This window comes from Eptesicus fuscus, chromosome 17, assembly GCF_027574615.1.
Source record: "Eptesicus fuscus isolate TK198812 chromosome 17, DD_ASM_mEF_20220401, whole genome shotgun sequence".
Classification (NCBI taxonomy): Eukaryota; Metazoa; Chordata; class Mammalia; order Chiroptera; family Vespertilionidae; genus Eptesicus; species Eptesicus fuscus.
In genome coordinates, this window is record NC_072489.1 from 33,930,641 (window position 1) to 33,944,688 (window position 14,048).

General features: G+C 35.8%; 1 protein-coding gene across 3 annotated transcripts in view; it reads right to left on the reverse strand.

Moving 5' to 3' along the window:
• Nucleotides 1-14,048, reverse strand: part of ATAD1 (ATPase family AAA domain containing 1) — a 50,255-nt gene that overhangs the window by 6,472 nt on the left and 29,735 nt on the right. For all 3 annotated transcript variants that reach the window (XM_054729071.1, XM_028127615.2, XM_028127613.2), the window contains exons 5-8: nt 13,319-13,519; nt 9,596-9,702; nt 6,365-6,454; nt 2,614-2,664 (exon numbers count right to left, since the gene is read on the reverse strand). In XM_054729071.1, the coding sequence (XP_054585046.1) occupies nt 2,614-2,664; nt 6,365-6,454; nt 9,596-9,702; nt 13,319-13,519 (449 nt within the window). The remainder of the gene's footprint in view (nt 1-2,613; nt 2,665-6,364; nt 6,455-9,595; nt 9,703-13,318; nt 13,520-14,048) is intronic.

The window sequence follows — 14,048 nt, forward strand, 5'->3', positions numbered from 1 at the left end:
CTTGTTAGAACATTTAATAAATAACTTCAAAATGCAATGGGTATTTAATTTTAAAGCGTGTCTTTAACATTTATGTAAAACACTGTGTAATATGAAAACATGAGAATGCTTGTGATCTACCCGCAATGTGTTAAGTAAGAAGAGCAAATTTACACAAGGCCAAGAGACTTGGAGTTGAGAGGACATGGGGTCTATTGTCCGCCCTGCAACTGTGACCTCACATGACAGTGTTCTAATTCCTAAAGGTGGGGTTTAAATAAAGAGAAATCACATATTTTTTATTTAAAAAAAGTGAACTCAGAAGGTAGGTGGGAGGCAAACAGTAATGATAAGCAAAAAAAAAAGTAAGCATATAGATAAATCTATATAGGTTTTACTATATAAACAGTAATAATAATTTGTGGTAAAGAAACCACGTAGAACTAATATGCTAGACAATAAGAAAATGTAATACACAAGGGACATCTACATTAAGGCATTCTAAAGTCTTAAAATTATAATATTGAAAAGAGGACACACCTATTAACTTGGACTTTAAGTATACATGTAAAAAAAAAAAAAATTTGAAGGGTGCCACTAAAAGAGAATGTGTCACTTCTAAACCAGCAGAGAAAAGGGGAAAAGAGGAATAAAGAATATAAAGGCAACACTAAGGGGAAAAGAGGAATAAAGAATATAAAGGCAACACTAAAGAGCACAGGGTGGGGTGTGTTACGTGGAGAGAAAGCCAAGAAAAAGCATGATACATGGAAAGAAAGAATGAATCTAAATTTATGAGTAATCATAATACAAACAGACTAAACCAGACTGGCAAAAGACAAGATTAGACTGTACCAAAAAAAAAAGTTTAGCCCAGTGTGGCTCAGTGATTGAGCACTGACCCATGAACCAGGAGGTCACGGTTCAATTCCAGGAGGTCAGGGCAAGTAGGTTGCTGGTTCGATCCCCACTGGGGGGCATGTAAGAGGTGGCCGATCAATAATTCTCTCTCATCATTGATGTTTCTATCCCTCTCTCCCTCCCCCTCTCTCTGAAACAAAAAATAATATATTTTTAAAAATATATTACAATTAAATAAAAAACAAAAGCCCCACATTTCTGTACAAAGATAAACATATTTTGTTTACTTGGAAAACAGTGAAAAATAGCTGAGGATTTTAATCTGTAAGTTCAAGTATACCATAATTATTGAGTTATATGATCAGCCAAGAGTTTTATATAATAATTTATGTCAAGTTTAAAGCTACATTATTCTCAGCTTTCTTTTTCATTTCTCTCTAAAATGATTTAAGGACATTCTAGGTGTACCAGTTAATAATGGTGGATTTTGTAATCAAAGAAAACAAGATAATTTCAAGAGAAACATCAAAAGTGCTTTACTCAAAGTAATGTCCATCGCTAGCTACACATTTCCCCATCTTTCAGGTAATCTGTGGATACCGTCCCAATAGACAGACCTTTTCTTGTTTTGAGGCAAACCATTCACAGACCCAATTTTCCATTTCTTTGTACACTCTGAAGTGCTGCTCAGAAAGTGCGTGTGCCATCGATCGGAACAAGTGGTCATCTGAAGGAGCAAGGTCTGGTGAATACAGTTGGCGGGTTAATACTTTCCAGGCAAGATCTTTTAATGTGTCTTTAACTGGTTTTGAAGTGTGTGATGGTGCGTCATCATGAAGCAAAATTACTTTGCCATGTCTTCTGGCCCATTCTGGTCGTTTCATGATCAAAGCATGGTTCAAATTGATTATTTGTTGTCAGTAGTGATCAGTATTAATGGTTTCACCTGGTTTGAGAAGCTCATAATACATCACACTTTCCTGATCCCACCAAACGAGAGCATTGTCTTCTTTCCGAAGGGATTTGGCCTTGCAGTCGATGGATCAACCCATGATTTTGTGCGTTTGGGATTCTCAAAATAAACCCACTTTTCATCTCCAGTCACAATTCGATGCAAAAAGACTTTCTTTCATGCCAATGAAGCAACGTTTTACTGATGACTTTTCGGTTTTCCATTTGTCTTTGGTTCAGTTCATGTGGCACCCATTTTCCTTCCTTTCAAATCTTTCCCATTGCTTGTAAACAATCGGAAATTGTTTGCTGAGCAACGTTTAATCTTTCTGCAAGTTATTTTTGAGTTTGACATGCATCTTCATCCAATAATGCTTGTAATTGTTGGTCTTCAAACTTTTTTGGTTGACCTGGACGTTCTTTGTCTTTTACATAGAAATCATCACTTTTAAAATGTTTAAACCAGTGTTCACAAGTATCTTGAGATGGAACATGTTCACCATAAGCTTCCCGAAGTATTCAGCAGCACTTTTCTTCAAAATAAAGTAATGAATTATAACTTCCCGCAAATGCTCTTTTTTTGGCATGAAAATCGACATTTTTAAGTGTAAAAATATCTATGATGTTAACACCTTCAGCAAATTTGACATATGAAGTTTTGAAACTTACTGTCAATACAACAAAATAACATATGTATCAAATCGCATATATGCCAACGTATGTGTAACTCCATCTATTAAAAAAAAAATCTGCATTATTAACCAGTACACCTAGTAAACATGCTATTTATAGGACAGAGAAAAATTGTAATTTTTTACTTACATTTTCATTTTTCAAAATGAGTTTCAGGATTGCTTCTCTTTGTTTTAGAGCCTAAAACAGGATAATTTCCAGTTAGCTTTAAAACAAAAGGGAGGGGGGACCAACGAGTTTTCCTAATATTTCTTCCTTCCCTGTAAATTACCTGACAATCCCTATAAGAAATGACAGAAACTCTGACAGAGGTCATGGAAACTACTGACTAAAACAAGGTCTTAGTTGTCCTACCCAACTATATCTTCTTATTCTGAATCCCCAATGCCTAGCACAATGTCTGGCAGGAAACATGCCCTTAAATATTTCTTGAGTAGAAGACCTATGACTACCAATAACTTTCCTCTATTACTCTGTAAATCTCCTTTTCTTCATTTAGAAAACTTCTGAAAACACCACTGCCATAAATTTTTACCAGTAATTGAAGAGATGGCAAGCAAAACCCCTTCAGTTCCTCCATTTCAACATATAACTTCCATGTTCACTAATTTACATGAGTGAATTTTTTAGTGATGATAGCACATTCATTCATATGCCTGCATGCTCCCCCCAACAATGCATTTTACTATTACACCAGAGAATAGAAGGTGGTATAAAATACCTTATATATAGAAAGTATAAATGCTTTTAAGAATCATTATAGCTGAACTCATCCCTATTCCCATAACAACTGAAAAAAACCAGACCTGCTGACAACAAATATAAAATCAAATGACCCGAAAAACAAAACAAAACCCTGCTGTTTCTGTAATTCAAGGATGTTAAGTATGAGGGTTAATTTGGTGTGTTAGGTGATCTCCAAAAACTACTTTTTTTATTTTAAAATAAACATTTAACTTGGAGAGGAGTTTCAAGGTAAGGTTAATCATACACTTTGATGTCATAGTTATGCAATAAAAAAAAAACAACTACCCTATTTATACTAATAATCTATACTAATAAAAGGGTTATATGCTAATTAGATTGGATAGCCCAGACGTCTTCTGGACGTCCTTCCTGACAAAGCCACAGCAACTGCGAGGGCTGAGGAAGGCCGGCAGCCATGGCAGCCATGGCAGCCGGCAGTGGCAGCAGCAGCGGGGTAATGGGGGTGGTGCCTTCCCCTGATCTGCCGGGTCAGAGGGAGGCCAGACTGCAGCTTAGGCAGGGAGCGGGCCTAAGCCGTCAGTAGGACATCCCCTGAGGGCTCCCAGACTGTGAGAGGGGACAGGCCAGGCTGAGGGAACCCCACCCCCTCGACAGTGCACGAATTTTTGTGCACCGGGCCTCCAGTTCTCTATAAACAGAATGAAAGAGAGTTATAAAATCCCAGTTTCTACAATAACAGTCTTCAAATTTATAACAAATTTATAAATCTATTACAACTCATTTTGATAACTCACAAAATTAATATATTAGACTTATAACTTTAGCCCTGGTCAGTACGACTCGGTTGGAGCATCGTCCTGTGCATCTGAAGGTCTCAGATTTGATCCCCAGTCAGGGTGCCTACAGAAGGCAACCAAATGATGTTTCTCTCTCTCTCTCTCTCTCTCTCTCTTGCTCTCTCTTTCTCTCTCTCCCCCGCCCCCCACTCTAAGGTCAATAAAAAATATAAAAATCTTGGGGGGAAAAAAACAAATACAACTTTAGTAGAGTCTACTTTCCATGCTATATATCCTATGTTCTAGTCTACTGTATTCTTTGTTTTCTATTGGACTACAAGCAGATATTCTATCAATATAATCTTTGTCTTCAAACCACTGAGGTAAACTAATTTTCCAAAAAAATGTTTGGATGTCTAGCTAACAAAATAAAACAGAAATTTTGTGTGACATCCAAAGTTCATTAAACCTGGCAGCAGTCTCATGATCTATTTTACTTGATGCTCTAATGGAAGTACCCCAGAAGTTACAGCTAAACATGAGCTTCCACACAGAAATTTCTTGCCTTTGTTCATTTGGGCAGCAAAGCCTTCTCTTATCTCATAATTTCCTACCACCCTTCAATGCCCAGGTGGATTCTGTAAATTTTAATTGTTATTAATTTTTTTTTAGAGAGAGAGGAAAAAACGTTGCTTTGTTATTCCACTTATTAATGCATGCATTGGTTACTTCTTGTATGTGCCCTAATGGAGGATCAAAACCACAACCATGGAGTATCGGGACAATGATCTAACCCAGCAGTAGCCAACCTTTCAGACCTCATGGACCACTGGTTGGCGACCGCTGCTCCAAAGGTTTCCTTAAACCAGTGGTCGCCAACTTTTCGGACCTCACGGACCACAGGTTGGTGACTGCTGCCTAACCATATGAGCTACTGGCCAGGGCTAAGTCTGCACATTTCATCAACTCCCCAGACAGAATTATTAGTATTTTTCATCATCTCAGGTTCTCACAGTTCTTTAAACATACCTGTGTACAGTACACTTTGCATTATTTATTCATGTCTGACTACACTGCAACAGAGTTCTTTGAAGACAGGGGCTATGTTCCATACACCAGAGTCTTGCGGGGTTCTGACACATATTAATGCTTAATCAATACTGGTCATACACAATAAATGGTATAGTCTCCTACATCAGGTTAAAAAAATTCTCTTCACTGATTTATCAGGTAAATTTCCTAAAAGAGTGGATAAATATATGCATACTCTCAGAGGTACCAGAGGTTGTAGCCACAGCAAAGCAGAGTAAATTTATAGAGGTTACAACCATCAATCTTTAAGAGACAGGTTTACTGCCACAAACAGATCTGGTAAGTTGCAGAATGTAAAGTGGGACAAAGATTAGAAGTGAATTATTATTTACTTCAAAATTTGAAAGGAATAACCTAAAAGTTCCTCTGAATAGCTATACATGTAACATGCCAATTGTATAGTACATATCTTCTGTTACTAACAGGTTTTTTTTCTTTGATCTAAAGTCAGAGAAAATTCAGGTTCTGAATATTCTGTGCAAAAATCAGAGTATCAATAAATTATTATTATCTACTTGAAGGTACTTCTTAGCAAAAGAATGCTAGAAAGAATATAGTACTGTCCTAACCAGTTTGGCTCAGTGGATAGAGCATCGGCCTGCAGATTGAAGGATCCCAGGTTCGATTCCAGGTCAAGGGCATGTACCTTGGTTGCAGGCACATCCCCAGTGGGGAGTGTGCAGGAGGCAGCTGATTGATGTTTCTCTCTCATCGATGTTTCTAACTCTCTATCCCTCTCCCTTCCTCTCTGTAAAAAAGTTAATAAAATATATTTAAAAAAAAAAAAAAAGAATATTGTACTGTTTCATCACATTCCCATTAAGTTAAAGTCTAATATCTTAACCACTGGTTAGCCATTAATCTTATCAAAGGAAAGCGCTTATTACAGCTGCTAATAATTAATCAAATAAATCCCGGTTGTTATCCTGTCAGGACTTCTGAACAGAACAGTTCTTTAACCCCAACCCCTATCCTAAACCAAAACTACAATTTAGATTTTCGTATGTATCTTCCATAGATAACCTGCAAGTCTAAAGAAAACTACTAGAGTATCTAGGCAAACTTAAGATAATTACATACACTGAGGAGAAGCAAATCATATGGATCTTAGGAAAGACAGAAAGAAGAGAAAAGCAAGAGTAGAAAGAACAAAGAAACAATTATGTGGATTGTTGCCCTATTCCTACTCTGCCTGTCAGAAATAAGTGCTATTTTTAAAAAATCATTCCTTTCTGGAAATCACAGGTAAAGACCTTTAGAAAGTGAATATTTAACTGTTCATAACATCAATCAAAACCACCTACTGGCTGGTTGATATGAAATCTTGTAGGCATTCTTCTCATTATAGCTGAGTCAAGATCCTGAGGACGGTTAGTCGCTCCCATCACTATGACCTAAATATATAAAGAAAGCAAAGGTATTAAATCCACCAATAATAATGCTTTTAAGTTGTTATTAAAGGGGCTTAGAAAATATAGAAAATTAAGTGGCATTTAAATTAAATCTTCTGTAAGAAACCTGACATTAATCCAGTATGTATTACTCAAATATTTATACATACAAATTGAAGTTAATCCTAAACAGATCAGGAGATAGCAAAGCTGGTAAGATTTTTTTTTTTTAATTACTGTATTTTACAAAATATGGTTACTCAATTGCTAAATGTTGAATAACTAAAAGCCTTTTATGTTATAGCTTGGGTGTATAAATGGGATATTAATAATAATATTAAGGAAAGAATCATTTCCCCTAAGTCTAAGGATATTGGTAAAAGTAACATTTTCCTCTACATTTCACATCATTATCTCATGGCATATGTAAGCACTACAGGTGACATCTTTTCAATGCTAGTAATACCTTAAGCAATTCAACCTTAAACAAGGGCAACAGAAAAAAGTAAACATCAAAATTCTGGGTAGGATTTTTAAAAAATATTTTTATTGATTTCAGAGAGGGAGAGAGATAGAGAGATAGAAACATCAATGATGCAAGAGAATCATTGATTGGCTGACTTCTGCCCGCCCCCTACTGGGGGTGAGGGCAATTGAGCCAGAAACCCAAGCATGTGTCCTTGACTGGAATCAAACCTGGGACCCTTTAGTCCACTGGCCAACGCTCTATCCACTGAGCCAAACCAACTAGGGCCTGGGTAGAATTTTTTATAAAATGCTGGTGACCCTGCCAACTTCTGGGTCAATGTCATTAATTTATAAAGGATGTCGAGATGAAAAATCAACATGAATAAAGACAAAGATATATAAAAGTTCATTTCTGAAGGGCTTCAATATTACCATTACTGTTGATATTTCTGTATAACCTAATAACAGCACACATTAGCTATCCAAAATGAAATTTACTGGTATTTTAATGGAAAGTTTTATTTATTATTATTTTATTTCAGCCTAAGAGGTTTTAGATTTCTGAAATAATTACAAGTCTAACTCCAGAACATGTTGAAAAATCCATTAAATCTTATATTCTACATTTAATGATATTTAAGAGCCAAATTACTTTCAATTAACTGTGAGAGGTTGCCACCTAGAGGGGAAAAATATAAGTACAAATATAAATTTGAGAAATGTTAGTTCTACAATGCAATTTTGCATTTGGGTTAAGAGGTCTTATAAAAACAAAATATTAATGCTCTTATTTTGTGGTTTGTTTTTACTGGCTATCTACAATTCTATAAATTAATAAGAAAGATAAATTTCTTACTACATTTAAAACAAAAAAAAGTCTTGAGAGTGATCAAAGAACTAATTGCACAAGATAGATGATGAATATAAGAAAGTACATTTTGAGCCGAAACTGGTTTGGCTCGGTGGATAGAGCGTCGGTCTGCGGACTGGAGGGTCCCAGGTTCGATTTCGGTCAAGGGCATGTACATTGGTTGCGGGCACATCCCCTGGTGGGGGGTGCACAGGAGGCAGCTGGTCGATGTTTCTCTCTCATCGATGTTTCTAGCTCTCTATCCCTCTCCCTTCCTCTCTGTGAAAAATCAATAAAATATTAAAAAAAAAAAAAAGAAAGTACATTTTGAGATACGGTATTAAGTGTTAAAAGAGAGATATGAAACAAAAAACCCCATAGAAGATGGAATGCTAAAAATTAGGATCAAAGAATCCAAATAAATCTAATATAACATGACTAATGAATACCTATAAGATAATAACAAATATGATGATGAAAAAGCAAGAGTGCATGAAACCACTTGTAGTTTCACTTTAAGCAGCAAATTTTAAGGAGCAATTTTAAGGGGCAAAAATTGGTAGGGAACCTTTACTCTTATCTTTATATACTGTAAATGAACTAAAATAAAAAATAGCAAGCAACAGTAATTTTTTAGCATTTAAGCAACAAAATTAATGCACCTTTAGGTATTTAGTTAAGACTTTTAAAAATCTTTAAGACAAAATATCAAGATAATTTTTTTATCATTTCACATTTAAAATAATCAGATCTAAATTTATACCTCAAAACTTAGGGTCAATGACTACCCTCAAAACACTGTGGTCTTATATGTCTCATGTCTCTCAAGATGAAGAACATCATTAGTTAACTTGGCTGTCTGGTAGTGGTGACAGGTTTAATGGTGTCATTCCACTATTTTTGTTTCATTTGTGGCCATATCAGACATATAAGAAAGCTAGGTGGGGTACTGGATTCCATCCATAGTCATAGAACAAACAATTTTAGAGAAAAGCTAGCTGTTTCAGATAAGAGTATGTTTAAAATTATTATTCAAATTAATGTCGATTTTAATGCCCTCAACACTAAAAAGGTTAAATAAAATGTTGCTGGAGTTAAATAAAAAAGTAACATCCTTATTTGCTCCGTCAAATAAAAATCTGTCATAAGGAAAACAGTAAGCACTATTAGCGTGATAAGAAATCCTGGTTCTGAAAACTGTTTCAGTTGTGTTATTTCAGAACCATGCTGTGGAGCTCTGAAGTGGCTCTGGAGTATAAAATTCATCCAATTATTGCTCTTTCCACGGCTTTTGAAACTATAATATGATCGGATAGAATATGATATTAAGCTACTTCCTCTTACATGGCCTCACCTACTCAATTGTCTAAGTACTTTAAATTCTGTTGCCAAAGAGAATACTAGTTTTGGAAACATGTAAACTACTCCCATTGAAGAGCTTTATCAGAACCAATTATTAATAAAAATGGTTTCTATTACTGTCACCTAAATTCACCTGCTGTGCTTTCTTCTCTTTCTCTTGATTTATGGTAACATGGTGGATAAAGGAGGTCCTTTACCCCTCTGTCTACAAAACATACATAAATAATACAGTATTTACAAAACTCAAATAAGTTAATGGACAAACTGCAAAAAAGCTAAAGAAATTAAGCTGAGGCCAGTAGTGAAGACAGTGCAGTAGGGAGTTAAGCAAGGGTAAAAACAGACCCAGAGCCACCAGTCACTTCCTCTTTCTTGGCATCATGATCCTAAAAATTCCAAGGAGAGGCTTCACCCTGGATTTTTCTCTTCAACACTGCAAGTTTAAGGCACATTTCTTCCAATACCTGGCAACTGTGATCAGTATCCAGTCCATCCCAGAGACTCATAAACTGAGCTTTCATCATGGCTGTAGCTTCATGGTCAGAACTTGAACGGTTTCGAAGAAAGGAGTCTAGAAAGAAAAGGTCCTTAGTGTTAGAAATTAACAATTATTTACTCTTTATATAATCTCAAATCATTTAACCAAAAGCCAATAACTTCCTGAAAGATTACAAGAAAAAGGGTTACTATGCCTTTGCACACATTGTTCTGATATAACAATTTTGGCAAATTATTGGACAAACTGAAAAACAATCAATTCACAACCTTCATTTATTTCCTAAAAATACATTTATGCTAACATATAAAAGAAGTAAAGGATCTGGTACTGAGAGGCTAGAAAAAGATCAAGTAGTGTCTTAGAGGAAAATCTGTGTAGTTTGGCCCTAACTTTCCAGATTATCTGTATCCTTTGTGCTCTTAATTATGGGGTCAGAGAGACAGTCCAGAGATGGAAGACGCTGACGACGCCTTGCCGGGCTAACAGACAGCAGCTGTGCGTCGCTGAAGGATGCCCAGGACCAAACCAGAGACGGACAGACCTGCATCACCACCATTTGTCCACCATCCAGAACTGAAATATCAATGCTGACATCTACACATAAGGAACTGTTTGACACTGAAATAAGGACTCAAGGGAACTGTTGGCCCAGAGGGAAACTCACTACAGACTGATTCATTTTCCTGTCAGCATAACCATTATAGCTGGTCTCATTTTCGGTTCTTACAAGTGTATTTTTGTATCGCATGATCTCACGCATCTAGGGGAAATAATGAGCAAAATAAACGGATGAACAAAAACAGACCCGGAGACAGGGAAGCATCGATCAGACTCTTAAACCTCAGAGGGAAGGTAGGGGAGGGTGGGGAAAAGGGGGAGAGATCAACCAAAGGACTTGTATGCATGCATATAAGCCTAACCAGGGGTCATGGACAACAGGGAGGTGGGGGCATACATGGGGAGGGGTTTGGGGTGGGAATGGGGGATGAGGACAATTATGTGATATCATAATAAAAAAATAAATTTAAAAAAGCAATGGAAAAAAATTATGGGGTCATAGCCTTTTCCTCACTTTCCCTGGTAATAAATAAAATGACATTAGAAAATGTCAAAACACTATTAAGTGGGAAAATGTAGGACAGAAAATGGTTTAAAACACACAAGCTAGCATACATGTATATGATGTTATACATGGTAAAAAATTAAACAAAATGCAAATAATGATAATTGCTTAGTGAAATACTTAAGAACAACTTTAATTTCCTGTTTTGAATTATTTTGTCTTCCAAATTATCTACAATGAACATGAAATGCTTTTAAGAAGCAGGGAAGCATTTTCCTCCTAGAATGAAAAACTAAAAGATCTTACATCCTAAGAATAAAACAAGACATTAAAAATAAATCCTGGATTTTCTTATACAGTTCCAATTTTGTATAATCTATCCATTGTTGGACTATGTATCAAACTAGTTCACCCCCCCACAAAAAAAAGACAAAGATAAAGAAAATCTAATGATTTAAAGTTATTTATTTTTTAAAGATAAATTGTTTAAGTTCAGCTATACTTAACCACCACTGTGTGGTGCTTATAAGAGACATACTTAAATATAAGGGCTCAGAATGGTGAAAAGGATGGCAAAAGACATATGTAAATACTATTTAAAAAGTTGGATAAAGTATTTTTGTAAAAACTTAATGCATATCTGATAAATGTTGCTAGAACATTTTTTACATGCTTAAAAAAAAGATCTAGAAACAAACCTTATACCTTTCATAAAAATTAACTCAAAATGCTTCACAGATCTAAGTGTAAAACACAAAACTATAAAGCTAGAATACAGGAGAAAATCCATACAGGGTATGACGATGAGTTTTTACATACAACACCAAAAACAATCCATCAAAGAAAAAATAGTGGAGTTGGAGTCTATTAAAATGAAAAATCCTTCCTTGTGGAAGACATTGTTAAGAGAAAAGCCAAAGCACAGAATGGAGAAAAATATTTACGAAACATATATTTGACAAAGGTCTTGTATCCAAAATATACAATAAACTCTTAAAATTCAACAATAGAAAAACCCAAAAATATCTAAACAGATACCCACCTCACCTCACTAGAGAAGAGATACAGATGGCAAATAAGCATATGAAAAGATGCTCAGTAACATGTCATTAGGGAATTGCAAATAAATATAACAATAAAAGACTGCTACAAACTTATTAGATAGCTAAAATAAATAAAACATAATAAAATCCAATAAACTGCTGAAGAAGATGCAGAACAACAGATTATTTTTATTTATTGCTGAAGAAACTGTAAAATGGTATAGCCCAGTGGTCGGCAAACTGCGGCTCACGAGCCACATGCGGCTCTTTGGCCCCTTGAGTGTGGCTCTTCCACAAAATACCATGTACCCTAATTAAGTTAATAACAATGTATCTATCTATATGGTTTAAGTTTAAAAATTTGGCTCTCAAAAGAAATTTCAATCGTTGTACTGTTGATATTTGACTCTGTTGACTTAATGAGTTTGCCGACCACTGGTATAGCCACTTTGGAAGATAGTTTGGTAGTTTCTTACAAAGCTAAATATAGTTTTACCATAAGATCCAGCAATCATAATGAACATCAACAAGAAACCAAAAAGCCCTAGCTGGTTTGGCTCAGTGGATAGAGCGTCAGCCTGTGGACTGAAGGGTCCCAGGTTCAATTCCGGTCAAGGGCACATGCCCGGGTTGCAGGCTTGATCCCTGTGTTGGGTGTGCAGGAGGCAGCCAGTCAATGATTCTCTCTCATCACTGATGTGTCTATCTCTCTCTCCCTCTCCCATCCTCTCTGAAATCAATAAAAATATATTTAAAAAAAAAGAATTACAAAAAAAAAAAAATTTAAAAATCACCCCAAAAAACCAACAATTTACAAGCAAGGAAATCCAAATGACTAATCAACATGTTAAAAGATGCCCAAATTTAACAGTAAGCTGGGAAACCCAAGTTAAAACAATAATGAGATAATTTATGTTATTTAATTTGGCAAAAAGTAATGATAATATCTGACAAAAAAACTTTTAGGAGGTATCGAGGGATACAAACTACACAATAATGAAAGTGAAAACAGGAATAACCACTTTGAAGAACTGGTCGTCCTCGTGCGGTTGAAGACAACACAACACACAGCCTAATGGTTCAACTACTAGTTGATATCTACCCTGGACAAACATATGTGCTTAAGGAAACATGTACATGGATGTCTACTGCATTCTGTTTATAAGAGGGAAAACAGAAAAAGCTATCCAGTAGGATAATGAACAGAAATTATGCATAGCATATTATGATGGTTATCGCTTTTGTTTTTAATAATTTGGCCTAAAAATTGTCAAAACTCAATTTGGCCCAGCCGGCATGGCTCAGTGGTTGAGCATCAACCTTTGAACCAGGAGATCATGGTTCAATACCAGTCAGGGTGCATGCTTGGGTTGCGGGCTCGATACCCAGTGGGGGGCGTGTAGAAGGCAGCCGATCACTGATTCTCTCTCATCATTGATGTTTCTATCTCCCTCTCCCTTCCTCTCTGAAATCAATAAAAATATATTAAGAAAACAAACAAAAACAAAACTCAATTTGATCATCTAAATACCAACCTTAAATATTGCATTTTAAAATTGCTACCATAGAAGACATAGCATACCTATTTCATCTATAAAGATGATGGAAGGCTGTAGCTTTATGGCAAGAGAAAAAACAGCAGCAGCTAATTTCTGAGATTCTCCATACCACTTATCTGTCAGTGTTGAAGGCTGAAGGTTAATAAATCGACAGCCTGCTTCTTTGGCTGTAGCCTTGGCAATCAACGTTTTACCACAGCCTGGAGGCCCATAGAGAAGAACACCTGGAAATAAACATGTTCTTTTATTATTTCCTTTAAGAGAACAAGATACTTGCTTTAGTTTGTGATAATCAACATAATATTAATTCTAGCCACAGTAAAATGTTTCCCAACATTCACTTGTTTTTATTCATATTTTTTAATAGTAGAAAAGGAAGGAGCCATATTCTATATTCAGTGTCAGTGATGACAAGTATTTTGGATTATAGCATCTTGTGCCTCCTCCCTTCAATAAAAATGTCCAGCCAGGCAATGTTCACTTTTTGACCTGGGTGATAATTACTTAAGTGTTAGCGTTATAATTAATCATTCAACTATTTTATCCCCATTTCCTTATATATGTTAAATTTCACTAATATTCATATTTTCTTATCTGGCATGTTATCAGTGATTCTAGCAATATTATTTAAAAGTGGCACTTTTTTCTGCCTGCTGGTATGGCTCAGTAGTTCAGCGTCGACCTATGAACCAGGAGGTCACGGTTCGATTCCAGGTCAGGGCACATGCCCAGGTTGCAGGCTCAATTCCCAAT